The 23,142-nt window shown below is 41.8% G+C and overlaps 1 protein-coding gene across 1 annotated transcript in view; it reads left to right on the forward strand.

The window, feature by feature from the left end:
* LOC126483844 (uncharacterized) overlaps positions 1-22,866 on the forward strand; it is a 42,084-nt gene extending 19,218 nt beyond the window's left edge. Inside the window, exons 3-5 of the mRNA XM_050107059.1 lie at positions 4,146-4,316; positions 17,419-17,562; positions 22,552-22,866. Of these exons, the coding sequence (XP_049963016.1) occupies positions 4,146-4,316; positions 17,419-17,562; positions 22,552-22,625 (389 nt within the window). The 3' untranslated portion in view covers positions 22,626-22,866. The remainder of the gene's footprint in view (positions 1-4,145; positions 4,317-17,418; positions 17,563-22,551) is intronic.
* The last annotated feature ends 276 nt before the right edge of the window (positions 22,867-23,142 follow it).

The raw sequence follows: 23,142 nt of genomic DNA on the forward strand, positions 1-23,142 counted from the left end.
AGAGCCATAGTACGACTTCCAGTACGTGAGTAGGTGAGAGAAAACGCACATGTCAACTAAAACGCTAAGAACTGTAAGTAATCACGTATTTACATAAAAAAGGGACGTGAAATCTTTTTTAATTTACTAATAATACATATCAAAACAAAACTGTATCATTCTAGATCCCACTGAAGATACTTTAAAGTGAAGGAAGACGAAACGCAGCTTGTATAAAATAAAATGCAGTGCAACAAGAGAAGCCGTTTTTTATTTACAAAATAAATATCGTGAAAAAGACTTCCCTCATCAGTGGGAACCACCGCATTTTGTGACGTAAGAGAGGCACTTATAACGTTTTAACTATCGCCTCGAAAAAATGAAGTTATTATGCAAATAACATTTTGCTTGCATGCCCCAATCCTGGTACACAATTAAATTCAAGCCCTGCAATTCCGTACCAAACAGCTAGAGGCGCAACAAAAAAGTTACAGATGCTTCCAGCGTGGTGAGACAAGCCTCAATGACGAAGAACGAACTGACTGACCGTTCATCTAGGAAAAACCAGAAATAGCAACAGATAGGAGGCCCTGGCTCTTGAAGACCGATGTGTTACAATCAAGATGATAGCGAATGGAGTGAAAATCAATCACGGCTCAGTTTTCAACATCTTGCACTACCTTCTGAACGGGGCATAAATTGAAGTCTTATGTACACGAACACTCTGACTACTTCCAATAACTGAAAAGACTAACACGTACTAAATCACATTTCTTGTTAGCTAATCGGTTCCGACCTTTTCTCTGGTCATCTTCAGATTCATAAATTACAAATTTCTGCGAAGTGCAGGTCGTCAGTTAACAAAGACTAGGTTTAAAGTTAGTTAGTTAGTTACATGTTCCATAGATCATTTGAACGATTATTTTATCGGAATGGCATGGAACGAGTCAGTTAACAGTACATGTATACATGATTAGCGTTAACATCAATAAAGAAATTTTTTTAGTCCAACTAATGCAACCACACTCATTTTTCAGTAGAAATCCATCGATGAAATAGAAGATATTGTACAGGAGAAATAAGTTTAGGTTAGATTTGAAACTTGCTTTGCAACTTATGAGACTTTCTGTATTAATGAAATATGATCAAAAATTTTCGTTTCCGTGCACTGAACGTCTAGTGTTCCGGATATGGACATCATTATTCCTCTCAGAGTGTGATGGGTTATTTAAGATGAATTTCATTAGCGAATATAGACTGTAAGGCAAAACAGGGGCGCACCTAGAAGGAACTATCCAAATGGGACGGAGTTCGGTAGATGTGATGGACATGCATAGACAATCAAATGATTACAATTTAAAAATGTATGTATGTATGCATGTAAAAATAATGGATGTTTTATTCAGGAGAATGAGGTACAGAAATCGATCGGTCCAATAACGTGTCGGTGCACCTCTGACCTGTATGCAAGCAGTCATTCAGCTTGGCATTGATTGATAAGTTGTTGGATGCCTTTCTGATGGATATCGTGCCAATTTCTGGCCAATTGGTGCATTAGATAGTCAAAATCCTGTGAGGTTAGCAGGGTCCTGCCCACAATGTTCCAAACTTTCTCAATTGACGGGAGATCCGGCGACCTTGCGGTCGAAGAAAAGGTTCTGCAAACACGAAGACAAGCAGTAGAAACCCTGCTACGTGTGGGCACGCTTTATCTTGCTGAAATGTGAGCCCAGGATGGCTTGCCATAAAGGGCAACAAAACGGGGTTTAGAATAATGTCAGTGTACGGCTGTGCTGTAAGTGTGCCGCAGAAGGGGTCCTGCTATGGAACTGAATGGCTACCCAGACAGTCATTACTGACAGTCGGACCTTAAGGAGGGTGACAGTCAGGTTGGTATCCAACTCTGTCTGGGGCTTCTCCAGACACTGGTCGTTGGGGTACATTTCGAAGCGGGACTCATCACTAGAAACAATTCTACTCCAATGAAATTGCAAACCGGAGACGTCTCTGGAGACGCCCCAAACAGCGGTGGGATACTAACCTGACTGTCGCCAACCATATGGCCCGACAGCCAGGTGTGATGGCCTGGCTTGGCATTTCTTTGCGTAGTATGGCCCCTTTGGATGTCATCCACGACATCCCTACAACACAGCGGTTGTTGTTGTTGTGGTCTTCAGTCCTGAGACTGGTTTGATGCAGCTCTCCATGCTACTCTATCCTGTGCAAGTTTCTTCATCTTCCAGTACCTACTGCAGCCTACATCCTTCTGAATCTGCATAGTGCATTCATCTCTTGGTCTCCCTCTACGATTTTTACCCTCCATGCTGCCCTCCAGTACCAAATTGGTGATCCCTTGATGCCTCAGAACATGTCCTACCAACCGATCCCTTCTTCTAGTCAAGTTGTGCCACAAACTCCTCTTCTCCCCAATTCTATTCAATACCTCCTCGTTAGTTATGTGATCTACCCATCTAATCTTCAGCATTCTTCTGTAGCACCAAATTTCGAAAGCTTCTATTCTCTTCTTGTCTAAGCTATTTATCGTCCATATTTCACTTCCGTACATGGCTACACTCCATCCAAAACTTGCAGAAACGACTGACTTCCTGACACTTAAATCAATACTCGATGTTAACAAATTTCTCTTCTTCAGAAACGCTTTCCTTGCCATTGCCAGTCTACATTTTATATCCTCTCTACTTCGACCATCATCAGTTATTTTGCTCCCCAAATAGCAAAACTCCTTTACTACTTTAAGTGTCTCATTTCCTAATCTAATTCCCTCAGCATCACCCGACTTAATTCGACTACATTTCATTATCATCGTTTTACTTTTGTTGATGCTCATCTTATACCCTCCTTACAAGATACTGTCCATTCCATTCAACTGTTCTTCCAAGTCCTTTGCTGTCTCTGACAGAATTACAACGTCATCGGCAAACCTCAAAGTTTTTATTTCTGCTCCATGGATTTTAATACCTACTCCGAACTTTTCTTTTGTTTCCTTTACTCCTTGCTCAATATACAGATTGAATAGCATCGGGGAGAGGTTACAACCCTGTCTCACTCCCTTCCCAACCACTGCTTCCCTTTCATGTCCCTCGACTCTTATAATTGCCATCTGGTTTTTGTACAAATTGTAAATAGCCTTTCGCTCCTTGTATTTTACCCCTGCCACCTTCAGAATTTGAAAGAGAAAATTCGAGTCAACATTGTCAAAAGCTTTCTCTAAATCTACAAATGCTAGAAATGTAGGTTTGCCTTTCCTTAATCTAGCTTCTAAGATAAGTCGTAGGGTCAGTATTGCCTCACGTGTTCCAACATTTCTACGGAATCCAAACTGATCTTCCCCGAGGCCAGCTTCTACCAGTCTTACGTCGACGGTATTCTACTTCCCATTTTGTTGTCCTTCAATCTTGGACTTCTGTTTCACCAAGATAATGCCGACCAGCATACGGCGATAGTTTATATTGCTTTTGTTGGCGCATTCCAAAGCCTTCCATGGCCAGTAAAGTCGCTTGATCTCTTCCCAATTCAGAATGTTTGGAGCATCTCCGGATTTTGACAATCCAACGCGCCAATTGGACAGTATTTGGCACGCTATCCCTCAGAAGGACACCGGCTCTATCAGTCAATGCCAAACCGAATAACTGCTTGCATAAGGGCCGGAGATGGAACAATATGTTACTGACTTGCTCAGTTTATGAAGCTCTTTCTCTTGAACAGATCCTCCAATTTTTCTGAAATTGTTATCATTTGTTTGTTCGTTCATGTACATCACATCTACCGATTTCTGTCCCATTCGAATAATTCCTTCATGGTGCGTCGTTTTCTTTTTGCGTTAGAGTGTACTATTATTATTTTATTATTATTATTATTATTACTATTATAAAAACGCCGTCCAGGTCACTCTTTTACACTTTATGATTAAACTTTTGCTACTATGCAAAAAATTAGAGGAATATTCTATGAAATGGAATGCATTGTTCGGGAACCTATTTTTGTTACCTCGTTGAAGTGGTATTAGCTACACGATCGATGCAGGTGCTGAAAAAGTTGTTACAGCTGTAAAGCGTGGAAAGTATAGCAGTTTCATAGTGGAATGAAAAATAAGGCAGCTAGCTGCTTGTACACGGTACAGGGTGATAGCTATTGTTCTGTTGCAGGGAGCGAGGCGTACGAAGCGCCGTGCCGTGATACGGGAGAGTGCCAGCAGGTTCTGGGCAACAAGTCGATCTGCCAGAAGAGACTCATCGGCAACGACACGACGGAGCGCTGCCTCTGCCTGATGAGCAACCACTACGACCGCCAGAACCACACCTGTCAGAAGAGCCTGCGTAAGTACAGCTGCGTGCGTGAGTGGCAGGTTGTACGCGGTTCCTATCGGGCAATATTGCAAGGACGTGAGTTCGGTTGCAGATCGGTACAGTGCTAAGTAACCACTGCAGGCAGTTCACAGTGGTTTGTAGTGTAGGTATGTTAATGTATACGTGTACAAAGAATACTTGAAAAGGGAAGGTGCTTTTGGTAGCACCCACTGGTGGCCAGAAGAATCACTCCAACAATAATGTTCACATTGCTGACGAATCAACTCTCAGTGAAAAAAAATGTGTGTGAAATCTTATGGGACCTAACTGCTAAGGTCATCAGTCCCTAAGCTTACACGCTATTTAACCTAAATTATCATAAGGACAAACACACACACAAACATGCCCGAGGGAGGACTTGAACCTCCGCCGTGAGCAGCCGCACAGTCCAGGACTGCAGCGCCTCAGACCGCTCGGCTAATCCCACGCGGCAACTCTCAGTGACATGATGAATCTACAAAAGTAATTTACCTGTCAAGAAAGATTTTTTCTAATGTCTCAGTGCTCTGTACTAGTGATTCCCAAACACTTTCTCCTCTGGAATTCCCCCCCCCCCTCCCCCCAACCCTCCAATTCATGAGGAAAAATAGTGTCAAGCCCCCCATCCCCAGCCTATTTTATTACTAAAATATTCATTTTTTTAATATCAGGTTGGTTCATAAGTCTATAAAGTTTTTGTCTTGCATGTTGGTATTCTGGTTGCTGTGGGTTCGTTTGTAGATCGTCATTTTTTATTCACTGTTCCTATTTGAGGTTACATACTGTCATCTTGTCATTTGGAGATGGTGAGTGGAGCTATGGACTCTAGAAAATGGAGTGCCAAGGATAGAAATCGCAAAGTTTCCGACATATACTTCTGTTTGAGTTCAATAGGGGGGTGACAGTAGCGGATGCCGTCAGGAAGATTTGCGCATTGCATGCGGATAGTGCTATTCGGCAGAGCACGGCAAGGAAATGATTTCCCGTTTTAAGGAGGATCGTATTGACAGTAGTGACTCTCCAAGTCCTGGAAGACCCCTCGGGGTTTCGATGAAGATCGTTTACACGTGCAATGGTCCACGTTAGTGTACTCGAGAACTGGCAGTGTGATGAATTGTGATCATTCCACCATCGTGCGACGTTTGCATGCAATGGGGAATGTTCAAAAATCGGCGTTATGGATACCGCATGCTCTAAGCCAAAATCACAAAAATCAGCGGATTGCCAGTTGTATATTTCTGCTTGCTCGTCATCAATTGGCTCGTGAACAACGCCGGCCTTTCCTATCCTGTACCGTTACTGGTGACGAGAAATGGTGTCTTTACGCTGACGTAAGGAATGGAAAGTACTGGTTCAGCCCAGAAGAAGCAGCATCTCTCCGTACAAAGACCTGCGCACATCCAAAATAGGTAATGTTATCATCTGGTGGAACAGTGACGGGGTGGTGTGCTACGTATTGATAACGATCATTGCTGGAATTTACTGTCGACAACTGAGACGCTTTGAGACGCAGTCCAAGAACAACGAGCGGGAAGACTGTAGGAAGTGGTGATGCACTACAAGGCCCGTCCGCATTCTGCTAGACCGACAAAAAAACACTACAATAGTTGGGTTGGGAAATCGTCCTGCACCCGATTTATTTACCAGATCTTGCGTCCTCAGATTTTTATCTTTTCCGCTCTCTGTCGAACAGCATTCAAGATACTTCCTTCACGAATGAAAATGCGCTCCGAACATGTCTCAACGAGTTCTTTGCCTCAAAATCGCGTGATTTCTACAGTCGCGGAACCAAGACGTTATCCCAGCGTTGACAGACTGTTGTAAATAGTCAAGAAAATATATTACTGATTACTAAAATCTCTGGTATGTGTATCTATTGTTTATTTAACTTATGGAAAAACGCTATGAACTTAAGCACCAAACCAATATGTTCTTTGCACAAATCTGTTCTACCAAAATCGCTTTATCTTCAGACCATTGAGTAGGAACCTCTTTCTGTTGATTCTCCAACAGAAAGAGGTTCCTCTCAATGGTCTGAAGATGACCACAGTAGTGGTCGAAACCGGTCACCTTGATAAATAAATCGTGATCAAGACTGTTTTTAATAGTAATATTTGTAAGACATTGATCACTGCCTTTCCCGTAATGTATTCAAAAGAATATTAGCTGTGTTTAATCAAAACACTGCATCTGATTACCTTAGAGGGAAGTACTGAGAATATTTAGTTTCCCAAAAATGTCAGTGAGGTAAGCTATTCTGAACAGAAGACCTCAGTTGCTGAAACAGTCTACCATAGTGCGGCTTTTCCTCAGTCCACACATTATTTTTGCTACTTTACCCTTGAAAGTCGTGCAACACTGCTAAGAAAGCACAATAGAGTGTGTACAGCGGCCATCCCTCACATAGAACTTTGAAAACCCTTGAATTTATCATCATTGCCTTAATAATATCAACTGTTCCTATAACCTTTTGCATCACTTCCTGAAAAAGTGGGCTAGGTTCTTTAGCGGCTAGAGCATCCCCATGCATCATGCAATGAGCCCATACTGCATCACTGCAATCTACCATATATGCCAGACACTGAGCGAGATCCATCTGCGCATACTCCGATCCACCTATTCAATGAGCCCTATTTTGATTAAAAAAAGGAATTGATCATGTCAAATAGACTTTCAGCTGTAGCTAGTTTCAGTGTCGGCTGACAGAAAACCGATTCTTCTCAAATGTTAAACTCACACAAGGAATCAAATGAGCATCTTTATGAATATCAGTCGCTTCGCCAACTTCGTCCTCTCGAAGTGAAAAACAGTTGTTACGCAATTTCTCGAGTAACTGCTGCAGTAAATCGTTAGAAATGTCTAAAATTCCTCTACACCCTGTGTCATTATAGACAAAAATACTTTTCAACTCCTTGGAAATGAGTCGCCGAACATTGTACATACTATATCAATTGCTGGTGGTAGAACCAGAGTTTCTGCAACCCCATGTGCTTTCTAGCACTTAGCAATCCCATACGAAATCTGGCAATAGGATAAAAGGGCCTTAGTTCACATTCGCTGTTGTAGCAAAATTCTTCTGGATGGACAATAAAACATTTACTTTTCTGGCAGAAAATTCTATCGGTCTTCCCACTAATTCAGGATGTTTGATTTCAAGACGTCTCTTAACTTATTAGGCTTCATGCTATTAGCACCTAAAATTGTTAAACACTTCGGGCATTCTTCACTATTGATTGTAGTTTTTGTGAAGAATAGTTCTCATCGTACACTGACGGAAAAAAGTTGCAATACCAAAAACGAGTTGGGGGACATAAAGGAAAGTTCTACATCTTAAAGATGACGTCTATTCAAATTGCAGGCGAGTCGCATAAGAGTAGCGCAAGCAGCGTCAATATGACGATGCAGATCAGGTCTGCTTTAAATATACGCTGTAACGGTCGTGAGTGTCAATTACGTTTCAGACTGGACGTGCTAAGCTGCTGTTAGTCAAGAATGCCCTGAAGGCGACAAAGGTATCATTACCAACACCTCAATGAAATTTACCAAGGTCGTGTAATAAGGCTACGAGAAGCTGGCTGTTCCTTCTGCGATAATGCAGAAAGACTTGGAGCCACTGTACATGATTGTCGGCAGCGGTGGTCACTAGAATCTACGGTCGCGAGACAACCGGGCTCCAGACGGCTACGTGGCACTGCCGAAAGGGAGGACCACAGTGTTGTTGGTATAGCTCTGGCCCATCGTACTGTGTCTGCAGGAGTAATCTGAGCAGCAGCGAAACACTTTCTGACAGGAAATCGCGACTCCGGTCGCACAACCGAGACGATGCTCCGTAGGCTCACAGTTTGATTAGAAGTCGCTTGTGATGAACGACGTGGAAAGCCTACTGGAAATATAAAATATGGAATCAATTTGAGGTGCTCTTTCCATGGCACTCATTACATTATTTTGTCATAGTACAAAAAATTAGTCACTTCCTTAAAAGAGCGGACTGGTCGCTTTGGATCACTGTAGGTGGTGCAGAGCTGGTACCATGCGGTCACGTGGCCCTCCAGCACTGGCGAAACCGCTGGCTTGTCTGTGCCAGTCGGCTGTATGGAATCAGAGTACTAAGATAGGTCGAGGTGGGGTCCTGACAGAATGGCAGAAAGCAGCTATCGTGTTGGACGTGCTCATATTCACACCGTGAACAAATTTTCCCGGTATGTGTACCAAGGCGGACTGCCCATCGTGTCTGTAAGGAGTGACCTCGTAACACGGTGTAAGAAAAGAGATTGTAACGATATCCCAAACGTTAGAGATCGGGAACGTCTGTCCCCTCTCGTCAGTGAATGCAGAGCCGCCTCAGCCGTTAACGAGCGAAGATTGCGAGGAGAACTGCATGCGGTGGACCTCGCAAAAGGCAATCACTCAGGGTAGCACATAAAACTTCACATCTTCAGTGGATCAAACAACACAGCAATGTACAGTAGCTGACTGGAAGCGTGAAGTGTAATCTGACAATGCTTTCCTTGAAATGGTGCAAGGCACGGAGTGCAAGGGCGGTGTAATGAAGCCTTTAACTTACCGTGTTTGGAGAGTGTAGTTGAGTGTGGATGTGGTACTTTAATGTTTTGGGGGTGTTTTCCGTGCCGTCAGTTGAGGCCACTACACGGATCACCGTGAACACGAATTAGGGTGTTTATCTGAACATTCTCATCGGCCAAATGTTGGCTTTCGTTCCACATTTTCATGATGAATAAGCTATGAACACTCGTGTCTTCCAAGATGACCACGGCCATGCTCACAGGGCTGCACGCATACGTTTCTCGTTTGCTGACTACCCAGGCACCGTTGTCGCACCCGACTCATAAGCCACCCTATCTTGATCGCACGTATAGAATTGCAACAGCTGGTGAAACTTAAGAATGAACATCCCTGCGATTTGGTAGTTATAAGGTATCTGCTGAGTGACTTCAGCACATATTATCACGTATCTGAAAGAATCATGGCGACTCTCCTCCTAGGCGAACTGAGGCCATTACCAAGGCTAGAGTCGGTTTTACGGTGGTCTCTCCCGGACGATGATTAACTTTATGGGGGAGGCGACTGTATCTTTTAATTGTAGAGTTTGAAACAATGATATTCATCCGTGAGTGAGTGGACATACCGCATTGGCAGATTAATTCTGTTTGCGGAATGATACAGTCGTACATTTGTCTCCATGTGTAATTGCCACTCTGGGATGAAGAGGTTGGTACAGGAGAGAAAATCGTGGTGGTTCGCTTCAATACGAAGATTGATGACTGAAAAAAAATCATCTCGAGATGCAGCCATTAGAATGACGTACAAACAGAACAGTTTGATTGAAAAAAGGGTCAGGTATGCTTCCATTGTGAGGAGGCATTACGTTCATTGAGCATATGGAATATCGCAGTTTCGCTAGTGATTGGAGGCCTCTATGACTGTCCAGAGGATCGGAGATTACATCCACGAAACTTACGTGCGAGTTTTCTGAAGAACGAATGAGCGAAGCAGAAAGGACGCCTCCGCATCGATCACCTCTAGCGCATGGTATATAATTTCACCCGACGTAGGTGATACGCCAACGCCATCGACAAACGACACCGAAATCGGGGTCATGTTTTTGGCATGGTTTGTAAAGATCACGCGTTAATGTAAGCGCATGAAATGCTGCTTCATTAATAACCGGTTTAACCACCGAAATGTTGAATTCATTCGATCAAACGTTCATACAATGTGTTGTACAGGTGTCAGATGTCAGTTTTTTTGGGTAGAGTTCCATGCCTGTTGCACACGGTCGGTCAATTAAGGGCGGTTAATGCTGTTTGTGGACGACGCTGGAGTTGTCGTCCGTTGATGTCCCTACGTGCTTGATTGGAGACAGATCTGCCACTCTGTAGAACATCAACATGCTCGGTTACAACAGCGAATGTGGGCGAGCGTTATCCTGTTGGAAACGCCCCCTGGAATGCTGTCCATGAATATCAGCACAACAGGTCGAATCAGAAGACTGAGGTACAAATTTGCAGTCAGGTTGCATGGAATAGTCACGAGAGTGCTCCCGCTGTTATATGAAATCGTACACCATACCATACATAACTCCAGGTGTAGATCCAGTGTGTTCAGCATGCAGACAGGTTGGCTGTAGGAACTCAAGTGGTCTACTTCTAACTAACGCACGGACGTCACTGGTACCGAGGCAGAACCAGCTTTCATCAGAAAATGCAAAAGATCTCCACCCTCTCCTCCAGTGAGCTCTCTCGTTTGAACCACTGAAGTTGCAAAAGGTCTTGATTTGGGGTCAGTGCAATGCACGCCAGAGGGCATCTGACTCGGAGCTGTCCTTCAAGTAACATTTCTTTGTGTCAGAAAGATCACAGTTCGTAATATCTGACGGAAAGCTATCGAGCAAAACGAAAGTAATATTTTGCGTTTCTCAATGAAGTCTTATAGGTCCTTTCCTTTTCATGATGCATATAAACGATTTAAGAGACAATCTAAGCAGCCCTATTGGACTGTTTGCAGATGATACTGTCATATATCTTCTTGTAAGATCATCAGATGATAAAAACCAATTGCAAAATGATTTAGACAAGCTTTGCGTGTAATGGGAAAAGCGGTAATTGACTGTACACAATGAAAAGTATGATTTCGTGAGGTCATCCACATGCGTACTAAGAGGAACCGGCTAAATTTCGGTCACACGATAAGTCGCACAAATCTAAAGGCTGTAAATTCAGTTAAGTACTTGGGGATCACAATTATCAATACCTTAAATTGGGACTATCACATAGACAATATTGTGGGGAAAGCGAACTAAACATTACGAATTATTGGCAGAACACTCAGAAAATGCAACCGGTCTGCCATAGAAACTGCCTACACTACGCTTGTCCGCCGCCCTCCTCTGTAGTACTGCTGCGTGGTATAGTAGATGGACATCTTCAGTTGCAGTACTTATTTTTAGCACAGAGTATTAAATTAATTAAGGCTTGTGATGGTGTCCCACGTTCAGTTGCACATTTAAATGCAAATGCAAATACTATTATTAATCAAAGTCAATTTAGTCCAGTGAAACTGAGAAAAAAAGCCTGTACCTTGCAAAAGGTGGGGTAGAAGATTTTATTTTTTTAACTCGTTCATATTATTGGAAAGAATAGAAAACCAAGTCTTGCCAACAAAATTTCTCTTGGGAAAACTTTCTGCAGTCAAAAAACTTCGAAAATTTTGTACTTTTTTCAGTTTTTTCAAAATGTCTCACTTTCATTTGCTCCTGTCGCTTTGACGTCTATTTTCTTTTTTAAACAGCACAAAATTCTCGCAAATTTGATTCTTACCATTTTTTTGCTCGTCAAAGAACACCAATTTTTCAAATTTCGAGCAAAGTGGCAAATTACCTAATGTTTGAACACTGTCATTTCAGTTTCTATTTGTGTAATATAAACACATTACTCATCATGTTATTCATTGGAATTTACCATCTCACTCTGCTGAAGGGCCAGGACAAACAGCTGTAACTACGAACACATTCACGTCAGATTGCGTGAAGTTTGTGTTACAATATGTAATACGATTGGATGCAGGTGCCGTACATTTTCTACAGTTGATTGACGTTAATGATCAGTTATAAGAAAAAGTGGCCACCTCTACTTACAGGATATGTTGAGACTCGAGGAAAAAATGGATTTATCAGAATATGAGAAGTTCACAACGAAAGGACGTTTTACAATCCAGCGATCAGAAAAATGTTGGTCAGGGGTTCCTTCTGACATGACTATAGAACAAACATTGATGGGAACCATGAAGAGTTCTGGAGGACTTACTTCTGGCCGAGGAATTACGGATAGTATATTAACCAGATGGACATTGGGTATGATTCACATGCAGAACATATGTGAAGACGTATTGCGAAGTGAGCGCAGTAACATCAGAACAGCATGTAGATGCAAGAAGTTGTCGGATCGAACGAGATGGCATAGACTTGCGTAAGCTGCGTGATTGGTTTTCAGTGCACCCTCCCTTCCCTGAAAGTGATTTTATAATGTCTGTCAGCAGTGGTGTTGTCGGTACGGAGGATGTTAATTGTCATATGTGTCACGAAGAGGGAGAAAAAGGCATGAAAAGAATAGTTGGTGACAATTTACATGATGTAAAGTTCCGTAGAAAAGATAAAGTTGCGACTCCCCTTTCTGCGTTAAATTCTGTAAAAGCTTGGAGCACTAAAATTACTCCTGTTGATCTTTAACTCTTTTCCAAAGGATTTGTTTAATGAAACAAAGTGAAGAAGAGTTAAAAGCCTTTCTGAAATATGAACTTGCTCCTTACCCAATGTCCCTATTCTCAGAAAAAGGCATGCGAAAAGGAACATAATCTTCATTCTATAATGTCTTCGTTCCAGTGGAAGATGTGAAGTCAGGTGGACCGAGTAAATTTTTTGTCATTGATGGAGGGTACCTTATCCACAGAGTGACATGGACTCGAAATGTTTGCTTCAAGTCAATAGCCCAAAACTATGTTTCTTACCTGCAACGTCATTTTGGATCTCAATTTGCTATTATATTTGATGGGTATCCATGTGAGGGAGACAAATGTAGCACAAAGAGTGCTGAGAGAATTCGTAGGTCCAAAAAACATTCTTCGGTTGACATTGTGGTTGAATCAGAGATGGTGAACCAAGTGCCTCAGGACAAGTTCTTGTACAACGAACGAAACAAGATGCGTTTGATCACACTTCTTAAAAAGGAATTTCTGGAGTGTAGCATTGAAGTGCACCAGGCACAAGAAGATGCTCACGTTATGATTGTAACATCTGCCATTTCAAAAACCAAAGATTTTGGAAGTGTTGTCATTGAAGGGGAAGATGTTGACCTGCTTGTGGTCATGACCGGTTTGGGGCAAGGCATTGAAAACTTATTTTTCTTAAAGCCAGGAAATGCAGAAGAAAAGTGGTTTTCCACTGCATCTTACAAGTTTGACAGTGAATAAAGGAAAAATTAAGTGCTGCAATACTGTTGCGAAAAAATGAACACCTAAGCTCAGCGCTTTGCACGTTCAATAAACCACATGCAACCTGTGAATAAATAATAACAGCAGGAGAACAGGTTACTATTGCATTGTATAGTGGAGGTGTCAGCAGTTCCCACACACTAGACCATTTGCGGTACCAGCTATTCGCCAAATCTGCCACAAAAAGCAAACTGAATCTTGCACGGTTGCCACCTACACAAGATGCTGCACAACATCATTCGTTGCGGACTTACCAACAAGTCCATAAGTTGGATGGGAAACTAGAAACCTCCTGATAAATGGGGCTGGAATCACAGTGACCACGGTCCAACACCCGTTATAATGAGCCAAGACCCAGCACCTGAAGCACTTCTTCACATTGTTTCATGCTCGTGCAAGCTGAACTGTGGCGGAGCGTGCTCCTGCAGAAAAGCGCGTTTGAAATGTTCTTCAGTTTGCGAGAAATGTATTGGGGTCAACTGTGGAAACGTGCCAAAATTTTTATATGAAGACAGTGAAGAAGATGTTATGGAGGATGTTGAGGAAACCGCTGACGAAATCAACGAACTTGCTGAGGCTGATCGCTGTGTAAAGAAGAGGTCACTCTGGGATCAACTCTATGTACAGACCCTGAATCCGTAACTCAAGGTATTTATGGTGACACTGAGGAACCTGGCCCATCAAAACGTTGGAAGTGATACTCATATCTGTCTCTAGTGCGCTAAATTGCGATATTACAAGTATTACACACCCAGAACTGTCAACATTTTTTAGTAACTGACAATGCATTTTAATTGTAATAAAACTACTTATTTTTAATTTCAAGTGTGTGGCTTTTATACACAAGAATAATTACCTACCTAATTAGGTTGCCTATTGCAGCTAATAATAGTTCAGTTTCCTGAGACAATTTATTTTGTGTGTGTGTGTGTGTGTGTGTGTGTGTGTGTCTTAATGATGTATTTTTATATTTATAGTTTTACAAATACCAGGGCTGAGTTGGCCCATAGTGAACTTCAGGCAGTGATGTAAGAATCACAATAGTTGGGTGCCCAGGAATCCTCATGTTGCATACAGAGAAACTGAATACCTGAGAGCGAGGTGGTAAATTCCAACATATAACATGATGTATAATGTATTTATACTACACAAACAGAAACTGAAAAAATAGTGTTCAAAAATAAGGTACCATGCCACTATGCTCAAAATGTGAAAAATTGGTATTATTTGAGGCGCTGTAGTGCCTTAGATATTGGGAGTAGAAAAAAATGGCAAGAATCAAATTTGTGGAGAATTTTGTGCTCTTTAAAAAAGAAAATAGACGTTAAAGTGATAGGAGCAAAAAAACTGAGATATTTTGAAAAAACTGAAAAAAGGCCGAAATTTTCCAAGTTTTTTGACTGCAGAAAGTTTTCCCAAGCGAAATTTTGTTGACAAAACTCGGTTTTCTAATCTTTCCAACCATATGAACGAGTTGAAAAAATAAACTCTTCTACCCCACCTTCTGCAAGGTATATCTACTATTTGACTGAACTAATTGAACACATGATAAAATCAACAACACTTCACTACGCTACTATATCTCAAACGTTAGATCGCTGAGGCGAGCAGCAATATGAAACAGAGAACAACTGGCGCAATGTGTTCAGACTCATGCCGACTTTTAACGATCGGTACTTGGGAGCCGGCGGGCATTTTACCGCAACCTTACTGTAGCTACTCGACTGAGGACTGATTTATGTATGTCACCAATTAATGTGGAAGATAGCTACAAGCGCGGCCCTAGTTGCTGCCCAACTACGTCAATATTGGCTCTTGAGCAAACACGTCTGATGGCAACTGCTTTAGTCCGACCTGTTTAGGATCCCAAATGCTCGATCAGCACACAGTGGTGCCAACGTCACAGAGTTTCTACACTAAATCACTCCCTTTCTCTTGTAAATACACTATTAGAAAATAATAACCTCTGTTTTCGTCTTTCTTACCACCATACAGTTATAACACGTGTAGGATGTTCAAAGTCACTCGCAACACCTGTAAGAGTCCTAAACACTATACCAGTGAGAATGTGACAAACTAACAACCATGAAAAATTACTTCCATTATTTTCAACGTGCTTGTCAGAGTTTTTCTATAGTAACCCTTGATCACAAAAAAAAAAAAAAAGGCAGAAGCTGGGGTTTGTTGAAAACTCTGTGCAGGTCACAGAACTTGATTTCTGAAGTTATGGCTACAGCTCGTAGGACGTCTGTGGTTGTACTCTATTTAAGTTCCCTACTGACGTGGATGAATGCCAGTTTGCTCATAGTTCCATTGATTTTATAAGAGGTTTATTAGTTATATAAGGGGAATCAAATAAAAATGAGACACATGGGAAAAGCAGTGAGTAAATTCTTTATTATTACAAAACTAATAGGCATAAATTATAATACGTGAGACAAGACAGGAAGCGCATTCATGAAAAAGTATTTGCGGTTGCCTACGGCACAATGATTGTACCCATCAAAGCAAAGCGACAGCCAGGTATGTCTTGCTTTAGAGTTACAAAAATATGGAAGTATGAAGGATGTGTTGCCAAGATTGTTTTAGACTACAGTATACAGGAAATCTGAAATTAAGTGATCTCTTAATTTGTTTCTAAATGTGTCCGTCTTTTCTATTGTATTTATTATTTGCGATAGCTTGATTTATACGCATAACCGAGCATTTATGCGATGCTTTTCGCTTCACTAAAATCGTTTCATTTCACAGTAGTACTCACATTTTGTGGGTATGTGACTATTTATGTCTCTCTTTACCAACCCTGTATAGTTGTTCTTAAACTACAGAGTTATTTCACAGACGTGTAGTAGCACTTTACATATTAAGTTTTCTTACTTTACTTTCTCTGTTATGTCTTGGAAGTGACATTTCAATTAACCCGACAGCTCTCTTCTATAACACTCCTAATATCTCTGTGTATACAGTATATGGGCTGCTTTTTCCCAGACTGTGCCACAGCGTATTGTAAACGTATATGTTGATACTTTGTTAGAGGCTTCTGCTCATTTTAATACCCTAGCGGGGAAAATTTTTATTGCGTGTATTTATGTCATGTTATGTATTTATTAAATGTAACGCCCAGGAAATTTTACTTCTATGCTTGTCATAGAAATGAGTCTCCAGGTTTAAGATCGGTGTAATTCGACTGTACTGACTGTTTGCATGGATCTGCATGAACGCTGTCTTGCTTGCATCTACAAGAAAAACATTCTTACTGAAATAACTAACAACGCTGCTTTGTATTTAGAGAACTCTTATTCATAGTATTTTTATGGTTCAAATGGCTATAAGCACTATCGGACTTAACATCAGTCCCCTAGACTTAGAACTACTTAAACCTAACTAACCTAAGGACATCACACACATCCATACCCGAGGTAGGATTCGAACCAGCGACCCTAGCAGCAGCGTGGTTCCGGACTGAAGCGCCTAGAACCGCTCGGCCACAGCGGCCGGCAGTATTTTTATCGAATGTGTACATCAGTTTAGTTAAGTGTCTTTTGTATACATTGTTACACTATCAATTCTCGCTGGAGGCATATAAGTCACGTACAGAATGAAGAGGAGGGATCGTTGCACTGCACCCTGAGGTTCACCATACTTGAAATGATGAACATTTTATGTCACACTTGTGTTGTATCATCCAATTCTTGCTTTGTTCAATTCACTGTTATGGGTTTTCCGCAAATGATCTTATGTTGTCAGTTGCTTCATCACTCATTCTGTAACAACAAAGTTTTCGTTTTAATTTAGTACAGGCCAAGAACGTGTTATATCACATTGTGCAAATTAGCTTGTAATTTACCTCAGAAAAAGGCTCCCTTTGCTTCGTTTTTAGTGATAGTTCTGATGTACACATTCCAGTTGCTTATAATCTTCACAGGTAATGCAATTTCGTAGTGGAGTGCTATTTATTGCTATTTGGCACGGATTACAGTGTTATCGAGAAAGTACTTCAATGGAACAACGTTTCGTCGTAGATCCATATCAAATACGAGCGGCAAGTCAGATTCCCAGAGTGTAACGATGTGGCGCGGTGTTTCAGGTCTGAACGACAAGTGCACGGGCGGTGTGGAAGGCGTGTGTTTCCTGGAGCTGGACGGCGCCAACCAGCACGTGCGCTGCGCCAGCAACGGCACCTGCGCCTGCGAGGACGGCTACGTGCCCGACTACCTCGTCATGAGATGCAGTGAGTATCGCAGGCGGCGCTACGGTGTCCGGCCGCCGTGACACTCCGTGAATGTGCTGTCGCTGCTCGTTACGCTTACTGAACAGTTCAGAAAAGGTTTTTCGCCACCCACATATCTGCGAATTTATGTGGGCTTAGATTAAAGATAGTGTTGCTGCCTATCTCCAATGTTGTTCAATCTGTACATTGAGCAAGCATTAGAGGAAACTAAAGACAAATTTGGAATAGGAATTAAAGGACTTGGAAGAGCAGTTGAATGGAATGGACAGTGTCTTGAAAGGAGGATATAAGATGAACATCAACAAAAGCAAAACGAGGATAATGGAATGTAGTCGAAATAAATCGGGTGATGCTGAGGGAATTAGATTAGGAAATGAGACACTTAAAGTAGTAAAGGAGTTTTGCTATTTGGGGAGCAAAATAACTGATGATGGTCGAAGCAGAGAGGATTATAAAATGTAGACTGGCAATGGCAAGGAAAGCGTTTCTGAAGAAGAAAAATTTGTTAACATCCAGTATAGATTTAAATGTCATGAAGTCGTTTCTGAAAGTATTTGTATGGAGTGTAGCCATGTATGGAAATGGAACGTGGACGATAAATAGTTTAGACAAGAAGAGAATAGAAGCTTTCGAAATGTAGTGCTACAGAAGAATGCTGAAGATTAGATGGGTAGATCACATAACTAATGAGGAGGTACTGAATACAATTGGGGAGAAGAGGAGCTTGTGGCACAACTTGACTAGAAAAAGGGATCGGTTGGTAGGACATGTTCTGAGACATCGAAGGATGACCAATTTAGTATTGGAGGGCAGCGTGGAGGGTAAAAATCGTAGAGGGAGACCAAGAGATGAATACACTATGCAGATTCAGAAGGTTGTAGGCTGCAGTAGGTACTGGGAGATGAAGAAGCTTGCACAGGATAGAGTAGCATGGAGAGCTGCATCAAACCTGTCTCAGGACTGAAGACCACAACAACAACAACAACATTAAAGTTCAAGACGAAGAAATAAAAACTTTGAGGTTTGCCGATGATTTTGTTATTCTGTCAGCGAAAGGGAAGTATCTGGAAGAGCAGTTAAACAGAATAAACTGTATCTCTAAAAAAAGGAGTAAGATGAAGATCAACAAAAGCAACACAAGGATCATAGAACATATCGAATTAAATCAGGCGATGCAGAGGGAATTAGATTAGGAAATGAGACACTTAAAGTAGTAGATGAGTTAAGGTATTTGGGTAGAAAATAACTGATGACGGCCGAAGTAGAGAGGATATAAAATGTAGACTGGCAATGGCAAGGAAAGCATTTCCGAAGGAGAGAAATCTGTTAAAATCGAATATAGATTTAAGTGTTAGGAAGTGTTTTATGAACGTATTTGTCTGGAGTGTAGCAGTGTGTGGAAGTGAAACGTGGACGACAAACAATTTACACAAGAATAGAAGCTTTTGAAATGTGTGCTACATAAAAATGCTGAAGATTATACGGGTAGATCACAAAACTAAAGAGGTGGTACTGAACAGAATTGATGAGAAAATAAATTTGTTTCACAACCTGAATAGGTGAAACGATCAGTTGATAGAATACATTCTAAGATATCGAAGGATTTAGTTTTTTCTGGAAGTGTGGAAGGTAAAAGTCGTAGAGGGAGATCAAGGGATGAATACAGTAAAGAGATTCAGAAGGATGTAGGGTGCAGTAGTGGTTCGGAGCTGAAGAGGCTTGCACAAGATAGAGTAACATGGAGAACTGAAGGCCACAATGCAGATTAAAGGCGAACAGGAAAAGTCTGTCACTGGTCATTGCCATAACGACGAGACTTACAGAGAGGAAGCCGGTTATTTAAAATTATCCAGTAAGGTATCTTCCAGCACTTCCAATTTACATTTCCTGAGCATAAACCTAATATTTCTGTATGGCTTCTACCGAACTGTTCTGGTCATAGCAGAGTATCCTTGCATTCTTTCTTTATCTTCTGTTAGGTCCCCTTGTTAAGATTCCTGTACGCAGGACCAGTATTCTAGTATTGGCCACCATGGAGTCAGTTTCGATGTTTTATCAGTAGGTTCATTGCATTTTTCCTGACTTCTAAACTACTCGTTGCATAGGTTCTTTTCGTGTCGCATCCTTGCGTTTTATTAGCGCTGCGTATTTGAAGGATGCGACAGGCTTCGTACGTTTGCCACTTGTGATCCGATCTTACACCATCGAGTTCATGCTCTTGTTCATGTCCAGTACTGTACACTCAACTACATTTAATGAGAGCTACTATCCAGTGTATCAAGTGCAAATATTGCCAGATTTGTTCGGTATTATTCTTACAAACACGTAGTGGCAATATTTTTTTAGAATTCAGCAATGTCAGAGAAAAATTTATTTCAAGGTACCTATCAACCATTTTTGTGGTTTTATTCGTAGATTTTTAACCATCCCTCAAGTCTGTATAAAATGCAGGGTGGATAAACGTTCTACAGACATAACTTCAGAGATAGTTCAATAATGATTGTTAAGTGCCTTGATCCAAGAGTCCTGTGACCTCCAGTGGTAAGCTAACGAGTTAATTTAATGTTAAAATTGGGAATTTATTGTAAGGTCTTCCGAGAGAGGACTCAAACCTCCAACGGGGGGTGGGGGGGGGGGGGCAGCAGCCGCGCGGACCGTGACAAGACGCCTCAGACCACGTGGCTGTAATATGTTAAACGAAGAGTAGTTTTACCACCATCAAACATGTAATTTATGTTTAAAATGAATCAGTTAACGATTCACTATGCTCCGACAACAGTAATGTTACATATTCAGGAGCACCTGTTCAAAATTTGCTACAAAATAAAGGGGTTACAGAAAACTCAGGAAAATCACGTTCATATTTGTACTGTATGCACTCTTTAAAGTGCTCCTTTGTCCCTTGTTTACAAAAGACGGTATAGTGACGTTCTACGTCCTGCCTTACACGCTAAATAATCGCAGAAAATCATTCACATAAATGTTTGCAGTAGCACAGAAGAATCACTTCTGGACATACTGTTTGATCTGAGGAATAAATTAGTTAAATTAACATTTGAAATTGAGATAAAAACGGAAAAAGAAAGTCTAGGAAAGTTGATTGTGTTCGCAATGTGACAGAAATACTGGTAGGCTGCTGAACGAGAAAAAGTCGTCTGGACGAAATGGGGATAATAATCATAGATGAAGTTGAGACTTAATGTGTCTCTGGTACACGTAATTTCACATGATCAAGCCGGCCGGAGTGGCCGAGCGGTTCTAGGCGCTACAATCTGGAACCGCACGACCGCTACGGTCGCAGGTTCGAATCCTGCCTCGGGCATGGATGTGTGTGATGTCCTTAGGTTTGTTAGGTTTAAGTAGTTCTAAGTTATAGGGGACTGATGAGCTTAGAAGTTAAGTCCCATAGTGCTCAGAGCCATTCATATGATCAATAGAAAATTATTTTCACTGATCAGCTATCGTATTCAAGAGTGTAGCTTATTGGCTGCTTGAAGCACTGGTGTCGCAGTATACAGGGTGCCTCCGTGATGCTGTACCAATTTGAGGCAAGTGAGCCGACCCGGAAACGACAGACTCGAAAGTACAAGCGAGAATCGTTCTTATACGGAGCTTCTAACAGGGAATACATGTACTTACGTTGCTGTGATTGTAGCATAGGCAACTTTCCGAGGTTCATAAATTTAGACAACACTGTCCGTGGAGCGCAGCGATCTGGTACTAATTTTGATTAAAACGGCATTTGTTTATTATGACCGTTTTCGGCATGTGTTAAAGCCTTCTTCAGACTTTTTTGTGGGACGGTGGGGGGTGGGTTGGTGGGGCTATGGGCCATGCCCGGTGCTGGCGACTCCTTGGTTTTTCACGTGATACTACGGTCATGTTGTCGAGCGGAGTGACCGCGCGGTTAAAGGCGCCATGTCACTGACTGCGCGGCCCCTCCCGCCGGAGGTTCGAGTCCTCCCTCGGGCATGCGTGTGTGTGTTGTTCTTAGCATAGTTTAGTTTAACTTAGTTTAAGTAGTGTGTAGTCTAGGGACCGACGACCTCTGCAGTTTGGTCCCTTAAGAACTCACACACATTTGAACATTTTTTGTACGATCGTGTTATTGCTACCTCGAGTGTTATTTTGATCAGACTTTTCGAGGTGATAGTATGGACCAAAACAAGAAAAAAATGGCCAGTAAATACTGGCACTAAAATGCACACTTAAGAGCTATGAGCACATAGTATGCCTTTTAGAGCTTATGTTTACTAGACCCCTTTTGTTTTTTTGATCCATACTACCACTTCTGAAAGTTGCTTACCCTACAGTCTTAGTGACAATAGTACCGGTACATCTATCCCACTGACAGAGGTATCGAAACGATTATCGTTTATAATAAGTTTTTTTTCATAATGCGGGGCCACAGTCATAATATATTTCCTTAAAGTCAGTACCGCCATTAGACTGTTGTTTATTTACAGTGTTACATTTACACTTACACAATCATGATTTCGGCTTCAAAGTGCCATTATCAAGTGTTCTAAGTGTCATAAATTGCCTACGATGGCATACTGTCGTATTAAAATACACCATTAGACACATTGTCTAAGACTCTTAGATAATGTCTCTAATAGTATCCTTTAATACGACAGTATGCCATCTTAGGCAATTTATGACACTTAGAACACTTGATAATGGCACTTTGAATCCGAAATTATGATTGTGTAAGTGTAAATGTGACACTGTAAATAAACAACAGTCTAATGGCGGTACTGACTTTAAGGAAGTATCATTTATAACTTTTGACTCGGTTGTTTCCGGACCAGGGTCCCTCACCTCAAATTGACACATTAACGATTAACCCTTCTCTTTCATCACTGAAAGTTTGTAACACCATCATGGGATCAGCCCGTGTAACAAAAATGAGCTGGAGTGTGATAAATAATGACCGCACACATCGGGCTGTAGCGCGATGAATGTCGGACGTTGTGTTCGTGTTTGCAGATTCGGCCCCGCGGCTGGAGTGGCTGTCTCTGAGCTGCTTGCTGGGACTGTTGGCGGTGGCGCTGGCGTCGTAGGGGCGGGAGCGGCCCCACAACGCGGGACGGGCGCCGGACGGCGTGTGACGGCTGTCTTAGCAGCTACACCTGTCTGGACATTACTGCTCCCGACAAGACCAAGCACAGCGTAATCGCCTGCGAACATTTCATCACCCATCACATTACTACTTTTATTATTTAGAAATGGTACAATATAGCTGTAGGGTTTTCGTATATGTACACTAAGGAAATCATGTGGCGCAGGTAACGTTGTATGTTTCAAGACAATAAAATTTTTATGGAATAAATGTGAACATGGTGTTGGTAAAACGAGGAACATCCTCCACCAACAGTCCTCATATCTCCAGAGTGCAGGGTGTTTCACACAAGGCTTGGCACGCAACCGAAACCAGGGAAGAGACTTCTGATCACCACAGCGTCATCAGCGGCATGAGATCGAACGAGTAAGTGAATCGGTTAGCTAGTTTGCACTTCCAACTGATGTGCCGTTAGTATCTCCTTGTGAACCTATGTACGAATTCAAATGGAAACGTTA

The sequence above is a fragment of the Schistocerca serialis genome, chromosome 1 (assembly GCF_023864345.2).
Source record: "Schistocerca serialis cubense isolate TAMUIC-IGC-003099 chromosome 1, iqSchSeri2.2, whole genome shotgun sequence".
Taxonomy (NCBI): domain Eukaryota; kingdom Metazoa; phylum Arthropoda; class Insecta; order Orthoptera; family Acrididae; genus Schistocerca; species Schistocerca serialis.